This window comes from Antennarius striatus, chromosome 10 (assembly GCF_040054535.1).
Source record: "Antennarius striatus isolate MH-2024 chromosome 10, ASM4005453v1, whole genome shotgun sequence".
NCBI lineage: Eukaryota > Metazoa > Chordata > Actinopteri > Lophiiformes > Antennariidae > Antennarius > Antennarius striatus.
The window spans coordinates 15,117,637-15,138,663 of NC_090785.1; the positions used below are offsets into that span (position 1 = coordinate 15,117,637).

A 21,027-nucleotide genomic window follows, 5' to 3' on the forward strand; every position below is an offset into this window, starting at 1 on the left:
CACTGTATCTTTTGTTGTACTTGGAAATCAAATGGGAGAAATGATTATCTAAACTAATATTTATCATGTATTACAGCAATTTTATATTGTATAGATACGTACTTTTGATGCATTTATGTTTTGTTCACTCATTTCTTTTCTGAAAACATAGTAATTTATAATAAATTATTGCAATATTTTATATGAAAGGCATGAAGGTTGCAATAGCTCAAAAGTAAAATAATCAGAATTATCCAGTATTTCAGACCTTATGTGCATAATTTGTATGACAAATTCTGAGTGAATTATGGGAAGAAAAATTTCAGTGCAAATACAAGATATTTTATTGCCATTGTTGTTGCAAACATCATGTTCATAACCTCACTCATCCAACATTAGAGAAAGACAATAATAAAATAAATATGAGATTCAAAAAAAACATTTTTGGAGATAATAGTTATTTTAGTAATCCTTTCATGTAACAATAAAACAGTTGATTTATAGTGCCCATGCATTTAAAGTGAACAGCATGATTTTACCCTGCAGTAAAATGCCAAACATTTTAATAAATCATTTTATATGTTATAATCTTTAGAACGCCACATAAAAAAAGGATTTTGTTCTTGTCTTTTCACACGAATCACAAATCTTGTTAAGTTAAAGCAGCATCGAACAGAACAAGCAGCAGTAAACAAATGCTGTCTTCATTTGCAATGGCAAAACTCAACTAGCATTACAGGCTAACATTAGACCTCTTTTTGTACACAGTGTATTTAAAACCCTTCAGGCTCCAGGAAGGCGGTCTCTAATCTCTATTTCAGGACCTTTTGCCTCCCGTTGGGGGTAGGTTGGGGGGATTTTTGTGGTAATAGTCTGGTGGAGTTGGATTGGGGCTTGCAGTCATCCCTGTAGGGACATAATACATACTGTCCAGGTAGTTCTGGTCCAAAGTTGGATGGTTAAGGGATTCTGGCTTGGATGCCTGACCAGAGGGATTCCTGTAACTGACTCCAGCTCCGATAGGGTGCATTGTTGGTGCTGCTGAGGTCTCAGGGTATCGGGGTGGCTGGGGCTGAGTCTGGGCAAGAGGCGGAGGAGGAGGAGCTGCATAGGGCATGTACTGTGGAGAAGGAGCATATATGTTGGGGTTGTGGAGAGTTGGGTAAGGGGCTGCTGAAGGAGGATACAGGGCTGAATGGGACATCGCTTGTTGAGGGATGAGAACCTCTACATATTGGCCAGTCTCTGGATCAAATAACATTTTCCTCAATGGCTGCACAGGCACCTCAATATAAAAATATTTCCCTGTCTCAGGATCCAGGAGCACCCTGCGAGGTGTCTGTCCATAGCTACTTTCTGAGTACAAACTGGAAGTGTCACCTCCGTATTCAGAACCATAAGTAGGCCCCAGGCTTTGGGGCCCACACAGGTATTGAGGATCCACAGATGGAAGGCCAGGAGAGTGACTGCGGCCAGGATCATTGTAAGGAGTCATTCCTGACGGTTGTTGCTGGGGGGATCTGTGGACAGGAGGTCGTCGAGAATCAATATGCTGGGGAGGCTGCAGAAGGCGGTCAGCAGGACAGGGCTGCATGAGTGAGGGGTGGGGAGGGCAAGGAGGAGGCTGGTGGAGAGGCTGATAAATGGTTGGCGGCTGACTTGGACCAAGAGGACTTGATTTAGGAGAGCAAAGTTGGTAGTTCATCTGTTGAGGGTCAGATCGGCACTGGTGTGGACGGTGAGGGGGCTGAGCTACAGCGTAAGGTAGTGCCTGGCCTGGAGAGTGTGAGGGGGCAGGGGGAGTGAGGCTATGGGGGCTGCGCTGATGGTGAGGTAGGATGAGACCAGGGTGAGAAGGGCAACCAGCTGCGCAGGAGCATGGAGGAGGACGGGATGACGGTTGGTAGCGATTTGACCTCCTGGTGGCCAGATCTGGGAGCATGAGGGGACTAAAGCTCTCTCTTTCATCATAGCTTGGAGGGTCATCTGAGCCATAAAAACGTTTGTCATCTGTCCTGTGGGGATGGTCGCTAGAAAGTGATCTGCGACATGGCTGATGTGTGTACCCTGGCACTTGCGTTGTGGGAGCAACAGAAGGTGGTTTTGTGTTGTTTGATAGTACAGCTGGCTCATGAGTCACTGGTATCCTGGGATGCTGCAGTTGGAGGTCTGGATCCATCACAGCAGGCTGGTTAGGCTGGAGGGGTCCAGTTGACATGGGTCCAGGGAGTTGATAGGGTTTTGGTTCAAGAGCTGGACCTGCATTTTTGGTCAAACCTGTGCCAGTAGGTGATATTGGGGCTGTTTCAATGGTTGTAGGTCTGTGTATGTAACTTGATCCCTGGGGTTCTGTCTTCTGCTGCTGACCTCTGTCATGAGATGTCTCCGTCTCTGGTGGTGATGTTAACTGATGAGAGAGGTTTGACATGGTGGTTGCAGTGGTTTTCAAAGGTGGAGGTTTGAGGCTTGATATTGTGGAAACAGATAGTTTTCTTGTGTAATTTGATGTTGAATCATTGGTGATTTTTCTGTAGATTGTTGGTGAAGACACTACAATTGTTTGGGACCTTTCCTCACCTTGATGTTTTACAGTTGATGTTGTTGCTGGTGGTTTCTGTGCTTCGTTCGGCATTGCTTCTACATCTGCAGGTTTAAATTTGCAGCTTGGCTTTGGAGGTACAGCGGGCTTTTGAGTATTTTTAGCTATAGATTTAACTTCAATTGTTTGAGGCCTCATGCTTGCTGTAGAGTTTGTAGGCATCTCTTTCCTTTGCATTCCTTTTGATAGTGACTTCACTTCAATCGATTGAGGTCTGAACCTTCGTATCGCAGGGGACTTTGGAGGAAAGGTTGGATCTATTCTTTTTATTGCTTCAAAATCCCCCATGTCTTTTTGTACATTGGGAGTTTGTTCCAGTCTATCACTCAGTAGACTAACGGTTGTCTGCTTTGCTGTGTGTTTTAAGGCATTCATGTCGTTCATCCCCTCATTTCCTTTGGTCTTTGTAAGGATGTCAGTACTGTCAGACAATGCTGAGGGGCCAGACATTGTTGATGAGGAAGAAAATGCCCTCTCTCTTTCAGTCTCAATCTGTCCTCCATCAGAGGTAGTGGTGGTCTGAAGGGGGATCTCTAGGCAGTTTACATGTTTACAGGTGAGTCCCGTCCCTCCAACTGCATTCTGGTTGTCTCCCATCACTGCTCCAATGTCAGCTTGGTAGCCTTTCTCCTTCAATAACATGGAAACCGAGTGGCCACTTCTTGCATGGATATTCCCAGCTGTAGTTAGCCCTGGCGAGGGTGAAGCAGCTGGACCTTGGACTGGGTAAGGAACCTCCTCCAGGGCTGCAGGCGCACTTGTCTCGGTCTTGCTGGACCCGTCCCTTATTAAAACTACAGCAGTGGAAACCTCTCTCTCCTTACTAGGCAGTCTGGAAAGGTTTCCAAGCATTGGAGCTTTTCTGTATGTTCTAACAATAGCAGAATTATCCGCATTCTCTGGCACTTTATGCTCTTCTGCTAAGTTTATATCTTTTTGACCCAATTTGGCAGTTTCTGTGTCTGATTCCCTCTTTAAATCTCTGGCAAGCTTTAGAGAGGACTGGAGTTTGTCACCAGGGTTATCAGAGTCTTTCTCGGTACATGGCATTTCATTTTTATTTTCTTTCCAGCACACAGCCTGGTATTCTATTTGCATTGTTTGTGGTTGAGAAAGGGTACCTTTACTCTGAGGAGGTGGAGATATAGGTCGCAGTTTTAAGTCCTTTGCTTCTTCTTTTTGTCCATCTTTCCTTTCTGCTCGGAAGTCCTCTTTCATGTCTTGCCTCCTCTCCTCCCTCTCTATCTCTTTTATTACCTGCATCTCCTCTGCTGCAGTGGTCTCTTTCTTGTTCTGATCTTTATTTGTTTGTCTTCGTTCAGCATTAAAATTGTCAACCCTGTTTTCATCGGCAGTTGATGTCATCACAGCACCAGTTGCCTTGAAAGACAGATTATATTTATTTTTTACAAGCTGCCTCACATCCCTAACTTTGTGAATGGGGGTTTTAACTTGATTATTTACATTTCCTTCTACTTCCTCTGTTTTTCCATCTACGCTGGTGTTGACCTTTTCATCCATTTCTTTTGATGATAAGTCTGGTGATGACGCCTCGGGTTTGTTTTCTGCCTCTGGTGTGAGACAGACATTTAGAGAGGTTTTCTTTTTCTCCACAGCTTTCAGTGTAATCTCCTGTGTTTTTAATCTGCAGATGCCCTTACCACCCTGTTGCAGTTGTTTATAGCCTTCTGTGTTTTCACATTCCTGGTCTCTATTTGTTACTCTGGCCTGTGCACTCTTGGCTCCAGTGTCAGAAGGCGCCCCCATGTTCCGGGCAGTGGTATTTGCAGAATCACCAGCCTCTCTTCTATTTCGTGATTTATCATCATCTGCTTGCTGTACTCCGATACATGACTGTTCATTGTCAAATGGTCCTTTCATTGCTGATATCATTTCGGATCTTGATGATGTTACATTCCTGCTTTGAGAATCAGCCTCTTCACTCTCAGTCAGTGAAAAGCTAACACTTCTACTGCTGCTGGATGAACTTGGCCTGTTACCTGATCTCACTCCAAAACCTATGGGTGGTTTAGCATCATCCTTTGTACTTGGCTCTCTCACAGAAGGACCCTCAGATGAAAAACTATAGTCTGACTGAACGCTGGAGCTCAGATTATGTGTGTCCAGTTTTGGAGACACTCCAAGTGCTGCATTTTCTGATTGTGAGCTGTTTTCCTCCAGTGTTTGATTAATTTCTCCTTCCTGCTCATCCAGGTCTTTATCAACACTTGTCATCTTCTTGGACAACACATTCTTGATGAAACAAGTGGCTTTCTTGGTTTTGTTACAAGTGTCGTCCAGAGAAGAAGATTTCAGGAGTTTGGGTTTTCTTTCATTTGGTAGATTGCAATCAGAGCTGCACTCAGAACTGTAGGATTCTTGCAATGCACTGTGTTGTCTCACAAATGTCTCTTTTGAATGACTCTCGAAAGGAGGGCTTTCCATCATCATGACCATTCCAGGACTGCTATTTTCACTGCTCCCATCCTGCTTGCTATCAGCAGTATCCTTTCTCTTCAGCTGGATTTGTCTCTTTGGCACTCCTCTTCTCACCCTCCTGGAGTCTTCCCTTTCCATAGCCACATCTATGCACTCAAAACTGCCCATCTCAAAACGCCTTGATGGATTTAGCCCATCTGAGAACTGCAAAGATGTTTGTTGAAATGAAAGTTCATCATTATCCAACTTTGGAGCAGAACCCCTGAAGTCAGCATAGGCCATCCAGGCAGCATTGGCCCCAGCCGAGCTCTCTTGGGTAGACGGCTGAGAAATGTTGGTAGATGAACGTTGGCTGGAGTTGTACATATCAAGGTAATCTACCTCAGGGCTTGACAGGCTACTGAAAGCCTCATCTGTAAACCATTTCACCTCATTGTCTGCTTCATCAAGCTCACTTCCCATACTGGAGCTAGAACTTTGACAGGACCTGTGTATAGTCAGTCTTCCAGGAGCACGTTTCTTGTTCTGAGGTGCAGGAGGTTGAAGTCGTCTGCCAGAACTACCACCTCTGGTGTCTTGTTGGTAGGCAAATCTCTGCGGACTCTGTTGTTGCTGTAGCTGTCTGGTGGCAAGCAAACTCTCTGAATAGGAATGCAGCGCTGGCAGTCCCTGTCGGATCTCTCTGCTTGTGGAAGCTGCTCCGCGACTCCCAGGCCCTTTTCTATTCCTGGCATTGAATGACAGCTCAACCTGTTCCCCTCTGTAACAGAGGTCCCCCTGCCACCCCCTCACCCTTTCAGGAAGCTGCTCCTCCCTTTTTTTCTCCCTCTCCACCCCCCTATCTATGTGCTTCTCCCTGGCTACCTTTCTATCCTCCTTCAGCTGCATTTCCCTCTCCATCTCCAATTGCCTGACCTGGTTAGCCTGGCTATTATTGACAACAGAAACCACATTGGGACTTTCCCTGTTTGTCACCACTTCACTTAAATCATCACTCTGTGAAGATGCTATAACCTGAGCAGCGCTATTGCTGCAATTCTGCCAGTGTCTATATGGTTTCTCAGGGGCAATGATGTGGACAGGTGTAAACCTGGTGAGTGGTGGAGAAGGAGTTCGCCTTCTGTTCACGTGGTAGGCCATGTCCTCTGTGAACTTCTCTCGATTTTCACGTCTTGCACTGGTTGCCGTCTGTCTTCTTGTGTGCTCACTTGATTTTAATGGGCTACTGCTGTCAGGAACTACAGAATAAGAAATCACTTGAGGATGTAAGTTCTCCAATCTGTGGTCAGGAAATTTTGATGAAACTGTGTGGAAAGGCGAAGGGCTCTGACTTCTGTCTGCAGAGCCTAGAAAATTAGGTGAGGGATTTTCGACTTCAGCTGAAAGTTTGTTATGAGTGACTTCTTTCTGTATCAAGGTGGGACAAATGGTTCCTTTGTCTTCAGAGAAGATGGCTGTACTTGAGTTATCCTGAATGTTAATGTCCTTTGATATTCCTCCTCCCGCTATGTTTTGTTGCTTTGGTGAATTAACTGCGGTTTCCCCAACTATGTAAGGTGAAGAAGGCAAAGGTGAAGGAACTTCCACCACTGATGATCCTTTGATTTCAGCTACAATGGATTTGTCTTCTATGTTTAATTCCAATAAGGATGGGATATTCTCCTCTCCACGTATTTCTGTTATATTAACTAAGGAGGCCTCCCCTTCAAACACAGGAGAAATTACTAAAGGTCTGTGGTCAGGGTTCTTTTCTATGGATACGTTTGTTGATGACTTCTGATGGTACCTTTGCTCAGGAGACGGGGCAACAGGAGACAAATTGTTGCAACTGTGCTCAGGTGAAGGACTTTGATAGTTGTCAGATGACAGGGTTTGATGTCTTGGTTCAGGTGATGGAGTGTGATGGTTTGTCTGAGGTGAAGGTGTTTGATAGTTGTCAGATGACAGGGTTTGATATCTTGGTTCAAGTGATGGACTGTGATAGTTTGGCTCAGGCGAAGGTGTTTGATAGCTGTCAAATGACAGGGTTTGATATCTTGGTTCAGGTGATGGAGTGTGATGGTTTGGCTGAGGTGAAGGTGTTTGATAGTTGTCCGATGACAGGGTTTGATATCTTGGTTCAGGTGATGGAGTGTGATGGTTTGCCTGAGGTGAAGGTGTTTGATAGTTGTCAGAGGAAAGGGCTTGATATCTTGGTTCAGGTGATGGAGTGTGATGGTTTGACTGAGGTGAAGGTGTTTGATAGTTGTCCGATGACAGGGTTTGATATCTTGGTTCAGGTGATGGAGTGTGATGGTTTGGCTGAGTTGAAGGTGTTTGATAGTTGTCAGAGGAAAGGGCTTGATATCTTGGTTCAGGTGATGGAGTGTGATGGTTTGGCTGAGGTGAATGTGTTTGATACCTGGGTTGATTGGACAGAATTGTTTCAGGTTGCACAACAGAGTTTGTGTATGTCAATGTATGAGGAGATTCTCGTGGTGTACCAGTGGACACTGTTGTACTGTCTCTGCTTGGTGTAGGGCTCCTTGTAGCAGAGGAAACCTGTGTCCTATAAGACTCGAGGGTGGAGAGATGGGCGAGCTCAGGAAATGGGGGAGAAATCCTGTCCTCTGGCTGAATGACAGAGTAAGAAATCCCTGTGATATGAGGGGAAGAAGTGAGGCTTCTTGATGATGAAGAGCTGAAACCAGACTCTAAGAGGGGGGAGGCTGATATCTTCACGTCAAAAGGTTGCACCTTTCTAGCAACCTCAGGGGAGGATACTGTTATTGTGATTCCAGGTGAGGGTGAAGAATATCTATTCCCTATAGGAGAGTTGTTACTAGTTGCTTCAGTTGACAGAGATAAAATAGGACTTGCCAAAGGTGGCAACACCTTGATCTGTATTTCAGAAGCTGTTGAAGTGTTTATTGTTGTATATGACGGTCCAGGAGAAGGTGTTCTTGTCTCCGTTTTAGCTGGAAAAACTGCAGTGTGCTGGGCAGGAGAATGAGCTATGTCACTCAATTCAGGGGAGGCACTACTTTCCACAAGCTCAGAGGATGTTGCTATTGAAATTACAGGTGACGGAGGTGTGTATCGTGGAGCAGGTGTAGACACGGTTGATAATCTTGTATTTGTGCTGTCTGGACTAGTTGTATTGTCCCCTCTTGTGGAGAGACCTGAAATCAGCTCAGGGGTGTGTGTTGAATTGTCACTACCAGGTGTAGAACCTCCACTGAAGAGATCAGGTAAGGAAACTTTCCTTCTTAGCTCTAGAAAAGGAGATGACTCCTGAGTATCGGGGGAGTAGGACCTATTCTTCAGATCAGGAGAAACCAGTGCTTCTCTTGAGTGGGATAATAACTCTGTACTACTGGATAAAGATAAAGGAGATGAACAAATTGCTTCTGATTTAAATGATAATTCTGTAAGATCTAGATTGGGGTCTTCAGATATGGTTTTGGGTGAGCAACTGCTCTGTTGATTATAGGGGCTTCCCGTTGGCTCAGGTAGCACTTGTGCTCCCCTAAAATCAGGCAAAGATTGAGAGTTCTCTAAATCAGATAACTGGCAGTCAGAAGAGAAGTTCTTGTTCACAGAGTCTTGACTTGAAATTAAAGGTTGATGTGGTTGGCTGGTGTGTTTTTCTTTGAGAGCAGGAGTAATTCTTAAGTCTGTTCCTGAATGCACTTGTGTTAGATCAGATGATATTGGAGAACATCCTTTTACCACAGAGGATGAGGACGAGGATGACTCTGTGCAGTTGGGATGCGGTGTATAGGTGATGTTATGTCCTGGGGAGGGGCTTCTCTCTCCGCTGTTAAGGACCTCAGATGGTGGGCCAGCTGTACTAAGCTGGGGTAATGATGATTTACTTTTCTGTTCTAAAGTTGTCTTACTATCCTCCGTAACTTCTGCTTGCCCTGAGCTCAGATCCTTGATCTCTGGAGACCGTTTCTCAGAAAATTCACGCTGCAGCGGGGGGCTGTAAAGCCTTTCTCTTGAATCTTCAAAAATATCTTCTCCTTCACTGGTACCTTGTGCACTATGATAAGAGCCAGAGGACTCGTTCAGGTCATCTAGTAGAGGTGATGCAGCAGTTGTCCCATCAACCTCCCCTGAAAAGACAAAAGGCCCTGCAGCAGGGCTGCTGGAGGGGGAGGATAACTCACCGTCGTCTCCAAAAATGTCACACAGGCAAGTAGTCTCAGAAATTGCACCACGCTGACTAGGGGTGTTGATGATGTCAAAGATTTCAATGTGATTTGGAGTACCGTCACGATGGCACAGTGAAAAGGTACGAGGTGCACTGCGGAGGAAGGAGTAACTGTCCCCCTGGAGAGTCCAGCTGTCCATTTCTTGTCCAAAAGCTCAAAATTCTCCCTGTGGCCAGTCCAGTCTGCTCCTCCAGTCTGTTCTGAGCTCTGTTTATGCACTGAAAATGAGATATATTCACCTGAAGAATGTGTAACTCATTCATTCATTCATTCATTCATATCATGAGGAACACTGAGAAGCAATATTCATTGATAAAAAACAGCAAAGACAAGTGTGAAATAATTGTGCGTTTTTTTCAGTTTCGGTATCTTGCCAAGAGCATGCATATGCTTATTCTCAAATGTTTGCATAACATCACACATGGTTTCTCTAAAAATCTACTAAAGGAGTTCAGGACATACTCTAAAAACTGTATGTAAATTATAATGCTTATAAGCTTGAAAGGAATTTGTAAGCACATTGAAATGAATGTAGACAATCAAAAATAATTCACATTAATGTGACAAAAAACATTTACTCAATACCGAAAATTGAGTTTTTCTCCACAAGCTTAAAGGTAAAAACATTTTATGAAGACATTACATATGACATGCAACTTATTCACCATTTTAAAGACTGAGCATCTAACTTACACCAGAACCCGTTAGCCAATACATACCCTTCAGCTAAACTTTCCATATTGCCTTACTGTAAGGCTGGCTAGACAGAAAGAGACTGCTTTTAGTGTAAAGAGAAAAAGACAGAAAGATTAGTACTGTACCTTTGGCAAAGGGTAAGGCTTTTCAAATGGCATTGAGCTTCTCTATTTGGCACTATCACCTTTCATTCAGCAAACTGTCTCTCAAATCCACAGATGAACCAAGGGCTGAGCAGCTTAGTCTTGCAGTGTCACGCTGGTTAGATGGCTGCGGAGTGCAAAAGCCACTGTCATGTCTCAAACCTGAACAGAAAAAGCAAAGAGAGGTATCTTGCATATGCCCATTTCATCCTCTACTACTCCCATCTTTACTTCTGCCCCTCCCCTCTGAGCTGGTCTGGGGAAAAAATGCTGGCTGAGTCTACACTGGATAATTTTTCTCCCGCAGGCTGGAGTTTGGTTGGATGTTGGTTTTCCTGTGAACTGGGCTGGAGCACAGTATTCGGGTGGGTGGGTTTATAGTTAGCAACAGTTGCTGATCCAGCCAAGACAGATGAGTGTGCCAGGAATTTGACACTTACAGCCAGCTCAGTCACAGGGATCTTCTATATATAGACACATGCTATCACGGCCAGATAGCCATTGCTTTTGCTGTTTGACTGGGCATGCTACTGGGGAAGAATCAAGAAATACAAAGCTCAAAGTGTAGCCCACATACAGTATTGTTCACTTGACCACTAGCTATAAAGTTATGCTGAGCATTAAGGGTGGAGTTGCTCTATGCTGATGTGTATGTGTATTTCTGTATGAATGACAAGGTGTAGGGCAGCATTGTAATGCAGCGGGTAGCGCAGTGACCAATGTAATCCTGTGACATGGATCTGATAAGCGGATGAAGTTGAGGCAATTACTGTTTGTGTCGTCTTCAAGAAAATGAATGAACGATAGATAAGGTGCAGCAACAGGTCAAAGGTTGACACAGAACACCAACTAGATCACCCAACTCATTTTCATTTTCATTTTATGCTTCAGAACCAGGGAATTCCAGGAAATTTACATTTGAAATTTATGCTTAAGCTTGGCTTTCATCTTCAGCCAAACTAGTGTGATTTGGCTGAAATCTCAAAGCTAAACAACACCCGAGTCTTACTTTTACACCATTTACTCAAATCAATTCAATTCAACTCAATTGACATATGTACAACTGTAATGTCCTATCGCAATACAGTACATCTATAATGCAGCGCTGAAACAGACAGTATTTCCCAGCAATCCCAGAAATCACGAATGCTTAATGCAGAAGTAACACACAAATTGGAATCTGAGAATTTTTCTAAAATAAGAATCACAGCTGGCAAAAAAAAAAAAAGGAACAGATCAGACAGCTGCAAAATATACATTTCCAATCATCATTAAAATTAGATTACTAATTAGTCCCCTTGAGGCAGTTTAAGATGGCATACAATCACAACAATATTGAAACTCCCTACCTTTTAAACCACAGTACTCTGTCGTTGTTATGAAACATCAGTGATGATCTTCTCCAACAGAACAGACATAAAGAGAGGCAGCTTATAATTGCAGCTCATAGGGTAAATTAGTATACGCTGTGAGGTTAAAAAAACAACAACACACACACACACACACAAAAACCACAGAGGGACAGTGTTAAAGGTGGTTGTTCCGAACAATAAAGTTTTTAAATTTGGAGAAAACAACACGCATGTATAGCTACAGTAAATGTATATGTGTGATAAGGGAGTGAGATTGTGTGACCTACTGCTGATAACCTCTGTGGTAAGGGCAGCACAGTAGGCAGGAGGAGGACTCAGGGGGAAAGAATGCTGAGCACCTCGGCAACGGGGGCTTTAGTCGACATCATTGCTAGATCAGTCACAGGCTTCCCAACTCCAGAGACTTCATCCACCCTCAACCTCAGAAATGCAACACACCAATAAGCCACGCTGTGCAATAAATTTTCTGAATCAGAATATATAAGTAGAAAAATACAGAAAACAAATTATTTACGGTGCTTGGAAGAGAGGCTGAGGCCCAGTTTCAACTGGGCAAAGGTCAAGTTTTTTGTTTTTAAAAAAAAATAAATTCCATCTTTATGGTTGTATTCTGTCTGTGGGATATGATTTTACACAAGGGTCCACTCTCATAGGTTATTCAAGTGCTATGTAAAAGTGAAAAAATAAACACAAGGTCAGTATTATTTGTTAAGTAATGCCTGAGCAGTGGATATATGCAATTTCCTCCGGGATTAATAAAGTATCCATCTATCTATCTATCTATCTATTTCAAATCTCTCTTTTCTGAACTGCATCAATTGCTCTTTTAGGAGGTGTTAAGATTTGCTCGAAGAACCTCCTACGCCTACTTTTGTTTTTACCGTCTACATACATTTGACTGCTGAACTAATTTCCTTGAGCTTCAATATTTCAAATACAAAGCAGACCATGAACTTACATAATGTATGGCACCATGACAGATGAACCACACCAAAGTGAAACTGATTTGCTCTGGAGCTCACCTTTCCTGCTATTTATGGAGGAGTTTTGAAATGCAGAATGTCATTCTGTGTCCTCATATTTAACTACTGTATTACTTTCCTCCCTTCTGCTGAGGCCTGAGTGGGGAAGACTCCTTCTACTAAGAGAAAAAAAATTAAAAATCTGACTCTGATGTAATATAATGTGTGCCTTTTGGCATTTTGAGATTTAACAGTGTTCTTGGTTTGGAAAAAAAATACAGTACTCACCTTGGGCTATTTAAAAGGTGTTCATTTAGAATGTATTTGACATATCTTCAATAAATTAAAATAATCATACATACATATAAAAGCTCCTCTAGCCCCACCCCTGGGTCCATCCATGCCTGACATTTTGTTCTGAAGCCCATTTTTTAAAATTTACTTTATTGTTATTAAAAAAAAACATGCAAGCTGCGACTTGTAGTTTACCTTGCTGGCAATGAGACCGTAGGCTAATACAGTGTCTTCAAACATGTATTGGCTCTCTGTCTCATAACTGTTATCAAAGCATTTTGCAGTTGTGACTTGTACAACGGAACTAATGTGACTTCCTACATTTTGGGTTCTTTGGCCATACTCTCCTTCATGGATCAACACTGTTTTTGCACAAATGTCATAAATGAGCAGTTGATTTTCTTTTCCTAACTACCTAATACACCCAATTAATCAGTTGCAAGTTCCTGGTAAAATATAACTTAATAAGTTGAAGAATTTTGAGCTGCCAACAGTAACAGTACTGTACTTGTATTTCAGGTTAATTTAAAACTTAAAATATGCATAGTCCATTTGTACTGCAATCAGTTGCCATTTGGCTAAAAAGGATTTACAAATCATTGCACTGTATTTGTAGTTACATTTCAGACCTCATGTCTTACTGTATTTTATTGGATTGTATGTTCATTGACCAACTATTATATTGAATGTCGTTTGATAATGATGAAGCATCAGTGTATTCAGTTTATAACCATTTATAACCAGAGAGAGAGTCGAATTAAACCAAACAGTGACTGAACATGAGTTCCTCATTTAACACAGAACATAAGACACCCTTGACACACCATAGGTTCGTGAAAGTGCTTAAATCATTCACAGCTCTGAAATAGTTAAAATCGATTCTGATTTTTGTTTGACACATTCTTTTTAAGATGTGCTTCTGCACTGCAGTCAGACGAACCTTCAACCTTGTCCTTCCTGACAGACAGACAGACAGACAGACAGACAGACAGATTGATGACATCAAAATAAAATGACATTTATTGTGAAAGGCGCAGTTAACACAGAATGCTACACCGGAAGTTCCGCATTACGTCCACTCTGGAGTAGTTGCCGTAGCAGGCAAAAGGCTAACGCTAATGTTTGCTAACTATTAGCTGGAGAGGTGAGTGTTGTTTCTTTATACGTAGTTTTAAAAAATCGGTTAAGCGGCGGTATATGTTTAATATCTTCAGTCGATACAAAATAATAAAGAGAATCGAGTTGTCATTCCCTTCTGAAATTATTTTTGGGCCTAGTCAGGCAGCAGCTGGTTAACGTAAGTAGCTGCTAGCAGTGGCGAGCTTTTTCAGGTAGCTATCAGCCAGTCTGTTGTCATTTGTTTATACTTGCTTTGCCACAGCTTAATTTTCGAAATTATCAAAGGAAAACAATAGAATAATGTGGTGCTTCAATAATCAGTGCCTCTAGGTAGCATTTCATCATGATATTAAACACGTAGCTAGGGTTTTGTGTAGGAAAGCTCTTTCACGGTAAGAGCTAGGTGGACATTTTCTGTATTCAGCTTACAGTGGCAGGATACTGCTACAGCCGAACAATACAAATCAAATACTCAATTTTTTTTAAACATCAGGAATTATAGCGACCAGGTGCTCCAAGGAATTTCCCCCTTTTTTTCTTCTCTACAAGATGAGCATGTTAAACTTTCGAACGTTTGAAACGCTAGTGGCGACCAACGTTAGTAAACACCAGGCCGCAGAGGCACTGAGTGGCGAAGGCCTAGCTTTTTTTTTTTTAGCAGTAATACTGGGTCAGTTCTTCCCAGGACTCTACTGAGCACGGTTGCATCTTTTCTTTACCTTTTTTTTTCTATATAAAAGGATAATTCTACTAGCTATTAAAGCTTCATAATTGTTGTTCCTCAGCAATATTGTTCAAGAGGTAGTCAAATTAACCAGTTTAGTGAAGCACTGCAAGCATTGTTTTTGTGACCTGAACTGAGTCAGAGGCCATCTTTTATCTTTGTGGCTGGTCGACAATCAAGATTTACATGATTTCCTGTTGTAAGACATATTGGAATATTTGGGCCTCACTTATAAGCAAGCTGGACAAATGAATTTCCTTATATGGGCTGATTTGAAGAAGAGTCTACAGCTTAGAAATTATGATTTAAATATATCTCTTGAGTAAATGGATTGGCAGGTTTTTCAATATTAAAAGCTCATGTTTTTTACATACCGTTTGATCGTTTATCTTATTGTAAAGTATTAAAACTGTCAATACATAGTTGCAGCATCTCAGTTGTGAAGATTTTCCTGGAAAAAAATCTATTCTGTTTTCCCATTTATTAAATGATCCTTTGAGAAAATAAATGGCAGATTTGAAAAATGAAAAATAACAGGTAGTTGTAACCTTATCAGTATTTGTGTTGTTAGCAAATTAAAGATTTGTATCAACTTCAAAAATTTAGTATTGGTAGGTCAATATTAATTATTGATTGGCTTTGACTTGCATTTTTGTTTTCTGTTAATTCAAGGTGGTGTTGTGTGTGTGTGTGAGTGTTTTCAGTCTGAAACATGGAACAGTGTGCTTGTGTTGAGAGGGAGCTGGAGAAAGTTCTCCATCGCTTTGTAATGTATGGCCACCAGTCTGAGGAGAGACTAGATGAGCTCCTGCGCAGTGTCTGTGAGATACGAGGACAGCTGGTTGCTTTTGGTAAGCAAGTTAAATGGATTGTTATTGTTACAGAAGTTTAAATTTCTTTGACACAGAGGAATTGTTTATATGTCATCAGTGCTATTATGTAACCCAAGGGTCCCTTCTTTGTGTATACACACTGAAGTCTGCATATTTCTCTCTCACAGGAGTACAAGATGCAGACTTATCGGTCCTATCGCAGACGATGGCGCAATGTTGTAAGAATATCAAAGAAACCGTGCAAATGCTAGCTTCAAGACATAAGGACATTCATGGCAGTGTTTCAAAAGTGGGCAAAGCCATTGACAGGGTACGTACGGGCAAAAGAAATCTTCTGTCACGTACAAAATGAGGCACACAAAACAGTTAATATTTTTCATCTCAGAATTTTGATGCAGAGATCAGTGCTGTGGTGGCAGAGACAGTGTGGGACACCCCAGAGAGACAGAAATACCTGAGTGAGACAATTGTCGAGCACCTATACAGACAAGGCATGCTCAGTGTAGCAGAAGATCTTTGTCAGGTAAGAAACTGTAACAACAGCTAACTAATGCTTTTGGTTTAAACTGGGCTGACTTTTCCTTCTAATGATCTCTTTCTGAAAGATATTAATACAAATTATTAAAAGTGATGTTTTGAAACTTTTCATTGAGGGCAATTTTTTTCAGGCATCTCTAACAATTCAAAATGCCCTGTGTGTTTTCTAGGAATCTGGTGTAGTTATAGATATGAGTATGAAGCAGCCTTTCTTGGAGTTGAACAGAATCCTTGAAGCTCTGAGGATGCAGGACCTCAGGCCGGCATTAGAGTATGTTTTCCTATTTTAAGTCATTCTCCATATCTTGACAGTCATCATCTTTGTATGAATATTTGTCTTTTCATAATTAAAAAACTCTAGAATATAGCTGGTTAATGTACAAATATAAACACAGTTGATGTAATGGTTGTCTGTGCTTTCTTAGGTGGGCTGTAACAAATCGGCAGCGCCTTTTGGACCTGAACAGCAGTTTAGAATTTAAGTTACATCGTTTGTACTTCATCAGTCTACTTAGTGGGGGAATCGGCAACCAAATGGAAGCCCTGCAGTATGCCAGGCACTTCCAGCCCTTTGCTTCTCAACATCAGAGAGGTAGAATTCTATTTTACTTTAACTGTATTTTTCTTTAACTTGATAGAATTTGATGGTCTGATGGAAACTTTTTCAGGATTTGCATGATTGCAATCAAGGAAGAATACACTTGTTGTTGTTATATCTGATTAACTGAGGCCAACCTCAAATTGTTGCTGTGTTTTTTCCATACCTTTACTTTTATGACCCTTCAGATATCCAGATTCTTATGGGCAGTCTGGTGTACCTGCGTCATGGAATCGAGAATTCTCCATACCGCAGTCTGCTGGAAACGAATCAGTGGGCCGAGATATGCAACATCTTCACCAGGGATGCCTGCGCTTTACTGGGCCTCTCTGTAGAGTCGCCGCTGAGTGTCAGGTTGGAAACACATAAATATTAAACATTTTGTTGACTTTATAAAATCACTGCAAAGTGAACGGCTGTTCAGCCATCAAATGAAAATTTGTTAACATAGAATTATGTTACAAATAATACACAAAATTCTTCTGTGGGTTGGCATTTGCATTTCTTATTTGTAATTAATCAAATTGTGCTGCTGTGTGTGCTGTGGTAATGTTATTAAGGCCACCAGTATGCTGGGTACTATTGTAGCATGCATTGTAAGATAATCCCACAAGAGGATGTTTCACAGAATGTTTGTGTTTTATTTTTAGTTTATGAATCATAAGGCATCAGATTTGGAATACTGTTAGTTTTCATTTTACAACTCATAACATGTACATGGCAGATCATAGTATTTAGTGTTCTGACTGGCTTGCAGTTCTGTCATTATCAGCTTTTTTATTTCTTTGAAAGGGTGAACTGTTTATGTGTCGTTTGTATGTGAGAGTATTTACAAAACCTGGCTATAATGCCGGCTTTTTCAGAAGCACTTGTTTCCATTTTAGACAAACTTAAAAAGTTCTTGTTTGGCTGTCTTACATAAGCTTGTGTGTACATTTTTTTTTACAGTTTTGCGTCAGGCTGCATGGCCTTGCCAGTGCTAATGAACATCAAGCAGGTGATCGAGCAGAGACAGTGCAGTGGGGTCTGGACGCACAAAGATGAACTTCCAGTAAGATGCTAAGAATTCCCACCATTTGCCTCTTTTCATTCTTGTACACTTTTTAACTAATTCACACATCTGTCCTTGTAGATTGAAATTGACCTGGGGAAGAAGTGCTGGTACCACTCTGTGTTTGCCTGCCCGATCCTTCGGCAGCAGACCTCTGAAAGCAATCCACCCATGAAGCTCATCTGTGGCCATGTCATCTCCAGAGATGCCCTTAACAAATTGACTAATGCTGGGAAGTAAGTTGCCAGTCCATCACAATTCAGTGCATATGAAGCCATGTGGGAATCAAACTTATTAAGCATCGTCTTGGATCACACCAGCTTAAGTCACCTTCTGCCTATTTAATTTGTTAAGTAATGTCAGAAGCTTTCAACAATAAGACATTAGGTATTTTACGATAATTATTGGTAGTTTCTTGCATTTACTATAAATTTAACTTCAGGTTTTATTCCCAAATTGTTGATATTACAGTTTTCTCACAGATTTAACACTTATAGCATCCCCCCAAAATAAGCATGTTTGAACCCTGCAGTTTAAGGTTGAATACATAAAAAAACACAAAAGATTACATACTGTCCTCTCCTGTTATTCCCAGGTTGAAATGTCCGTACTGCCCCATGGAGCAGAATCCGTCACATGCCAAGCAGATCTACTTTTGATACCAAGTACTCACCTACATGAGTAAGGATGAAGTTTCCTGGAGCTCTTTGAATTTCCAGGACCGTTTGCTCTGGCCCTTTTTCTTCTGTCCCTGGCCTTGTTGGCCTATTATTGTAAGCATTAAGGTTTTATGCCAGTGCTCATCTGGACAGCCTTGGCCATCCTCTAACCCACTTTGGACCCACTAACTTTGTGTAATATACAAAGTCCAGCGGTGGTGGTCCAACTCCAACTCGTTGTGAAATGAGGAGTCTGTTAGTAATGAGACCATCCTCATTAAGAAGCACCTCTAAAAAAAAGGATTGTTCATTGAAACTCATTTGCATAAGCCTACAAATTTATAGGAGTTTCTTTTTAAAGTATGTAAGACTTCATATTGTTTGTTTTCGCGGCTGTTGCGACTGTTCGAGTTGGATGACTGCTTCATTTTTCTTTTCTCTTTTTGTGACCGAAGCAGTTGAATGAGTGTGGGAAAATGGTATATATAGTTTCTGATGTCAGAATGATAATAAAGTTCTCTTTTACGTAAGAACACCAGAGAGTAACAAAACTATGTTAAAGATATATTATTTTCTGGGGAAGGGAACTGTGGAGGTCTATCTTGAAGTCTTGACTGTGCCCAAATTACTCCTCCATATGTATTCAAGGCCTCATGAAGCTTGAAGGTTCTTGTTGGCTAATTTATCCGTTTGATCGGTAGAACAATTAACCCATCGATGGTGGAACAGCTTTTTTTTTTTTTTTTGTGACTGACTGCACCAGCAAGATTTTCCTCATTGTAGAAGCCATTTGTCTTGTCCTATGTATGTATTTATCTATGACAAAAAGGAAACAAAAATATACTACTGTGAAATGTGCTTTGTTTCTAGTTTTCATTGCAACCACCACAAAAACTCATGTAAAATAGTAAATTAAACAAACATTAAAATGCACAGTCAACACTACTGCTTAACGGTCAGAACTCAACAGTCCACATCCCAGTTGTGCCAATGCCTCACTGCCCCCCCATTGTGTATCCTAAGCTTACACACCATGTGATTTGGAGATGTACAGCGGTGTGACGGTACCCATATGGTCTGACTTGCAGTGGCTGTAGGCTTGTGTTTCAGCTTTACTTGTTGTGGGGTGGGGGAAGTTTCCTGATTATTGTGGCTGTTGTTGAATATATAATATATAAAATGCCTCTGCTTCATAGGTTTTGTATTAAACACTGAGAATAGAAACATTACAATCCATACATTTTCCTCAGGGCTCATTTTAACAGTTCATTCCACACTTGGCAGTTGCTATTAAAGGTGTACGTGTATATAAGGGGTCTTGAACAAAGATTGCACATGTGTCACTATTGAAGCTGATCGTGATGAAGATTTTCAACTGGTGATGTGTCAGCATACACTTTCAGAAAGCATGTCCCAGCCTCCAAAGGTGTTAGGTTGTACAATGGAACATATTTAGGTCAATACTATTAAATTCCCTGGTGTCCCCCTGAACAATGCTGTCACACTCCTGTGAGGGTAATTTGTTTAGTTATTTGCTCCGCTAGCTCAGCTTACATTGAAAGTTCAACATTTTTTGCTTTATTTTAAGTTGGAGCAAAAGATATTTAACTTTGGTTTGTTTGAAATGGGCTAAAGTAAACTTCTGTCTGGACTCTCAGCAGATGTCTTGTTTTTTGGTTGACAATCATTCATTGCTTCTTCAAATAGACCGCTGGTGCTCCTTACTTGTGTGGTATTAATTTTGTTGAATGTTTGCATTTCCTGCTTTTGTGTGTGCAACTCTTAGTGTAAATATTTATCGTTTAACATGTTTCATATACTTGCATCAGAAATTAAAATAAAAATTTATACTCCAATTCTGTAATATTGTTAATTTCTTTCATAGCATTAATTTCTTGTCCTTTTACCGTCGCTTGGGGGCGCTGTTGCTTTTTGTTAGGAAAAAATATTGAAGCAGCTTTTCAGCCACAGGTTTTGTGTTTCACAAGCAAATCTTTTTCAGAAAGTATAAAATACCACTCAACAATGAAGTGAAGTCATCACATAAACACCGCTGATTACATTCACTGTTGAAAACCTCCTACGAAAAGGATGTGAGTTAAAGATCCTTTATCAACCCACTTCAGTGAACCTCTCCAGAGCTGCCCTGTTATATTAAGCCTCAGTTTATGTAATGACTCATGCCAAGGTAAGGCCTTGTGAGTCAGCCACAACTCATCACTATTACAATTAAAGTCCTGCATAAAAAACCTCCCATAGCATTACGATGTTCTCTGTTCATCCGCTGTTTGCATAATTTAATAAAAAATTCTAACATTCATGCTTGTCTAAAATCCCACCTCCTCAATTTATAAAAGTCAAGTGATGGCCTCCATCACTGCCAAAATCTTTTTGGCAGTCTGTAATAGTTGGTGCATTTCATGGTTTCCATAGAAGTACTAATTTTTTTGTGCTAACAGATCCCGCTATGTTTCCGTCTCAGCTGACCTTCCACCTCTGCCATCTGCGCTGTGAAGGATGGTATGTGAGGAGTGGCAGTGCTGTGCAGGGAGGGCCTGGGTGAGATAAAGATTCAAGGCTAAACCTTGAAAAAGCCACATTAGTCCCAAAAGCCGCTGGCGCTTTGGTCAGTCTGTCAGAAAGCTCCTGTCATTTGGTTTTATTGGCAGGCTCAGCTAAGATCTGAAGCCAGCTCAGGCTGAGCAGAGGTGTAAGTGCCATCAGTTACATCTCACACGTTTTGACAGGTCATTTCTTATGGGTTTACTACAGACAATGAAAAAAAGATTATGATCATACAGAAAATGTCTGAGGCAAGCATC

At 41.4% G+C, this 21,027-nt stretch overlaps 2 protein-coding genes across 2 annotated transcripts; one reads left to right on the forward strand and one right to left on the reverse strand.

Moving 5' to 3' along the window:
* Positions 1-312: 312 nt before the first annotated feature.
* Positions 313-10,379, reverse strand: si:ch73-43g23.1 (uncharacterized). Its single transcript, XM_068326354.1, has 2 exons — positions 10,038-10,379; positions 313-9,434 (listed from the first exon to the last, which is right to left on the reverse strand). Exon 2 carries the CDS (start codon positions 9,353-9,355, stop codon positions 797-799), a length of 8,559 nt encoding a protein of 2,852 aa, XP_068182455.1. The 5' UTR covers positions 9,356-9,434; positions 10,038-10,379; the 3' UTR covers positions 313-796.
* Positions 10,380-13,739: 3,360 nt separating this feature from the next.
* On the forward strand, positions 13,740-19,063 carry rmnd5b (required for meiotic nuclear division 5 homolog B). Its single transcript, XM_068325384.1, has 10 exons — positions 13,740-13,828; positions 15,200-15,378; positions 15,528-15,670; positions 15,746-15,883; positions 16,068-16,168; positions 16,323-16,489; positions 16,684-16,849; positions 17,444-17,546; positions 17,628-17,782; positions 18,142-19,063. The coding sequence occupies exons 2-10, from the start codon at positions 15,240-15,242 to the stop codon at positions 18,203-18,205; spliced, it is 1,176 nt and encodes a 391-aa protein (XP_068181485.1). The 5' UTR covers positions 13,740-13,828; positions 15,200-15,239; the 3' UTR covers positions 18,206-19,063.
* The last annotated feature ends 1,964 nt before the right edge of the window (positions 19,064-21,027 follow it).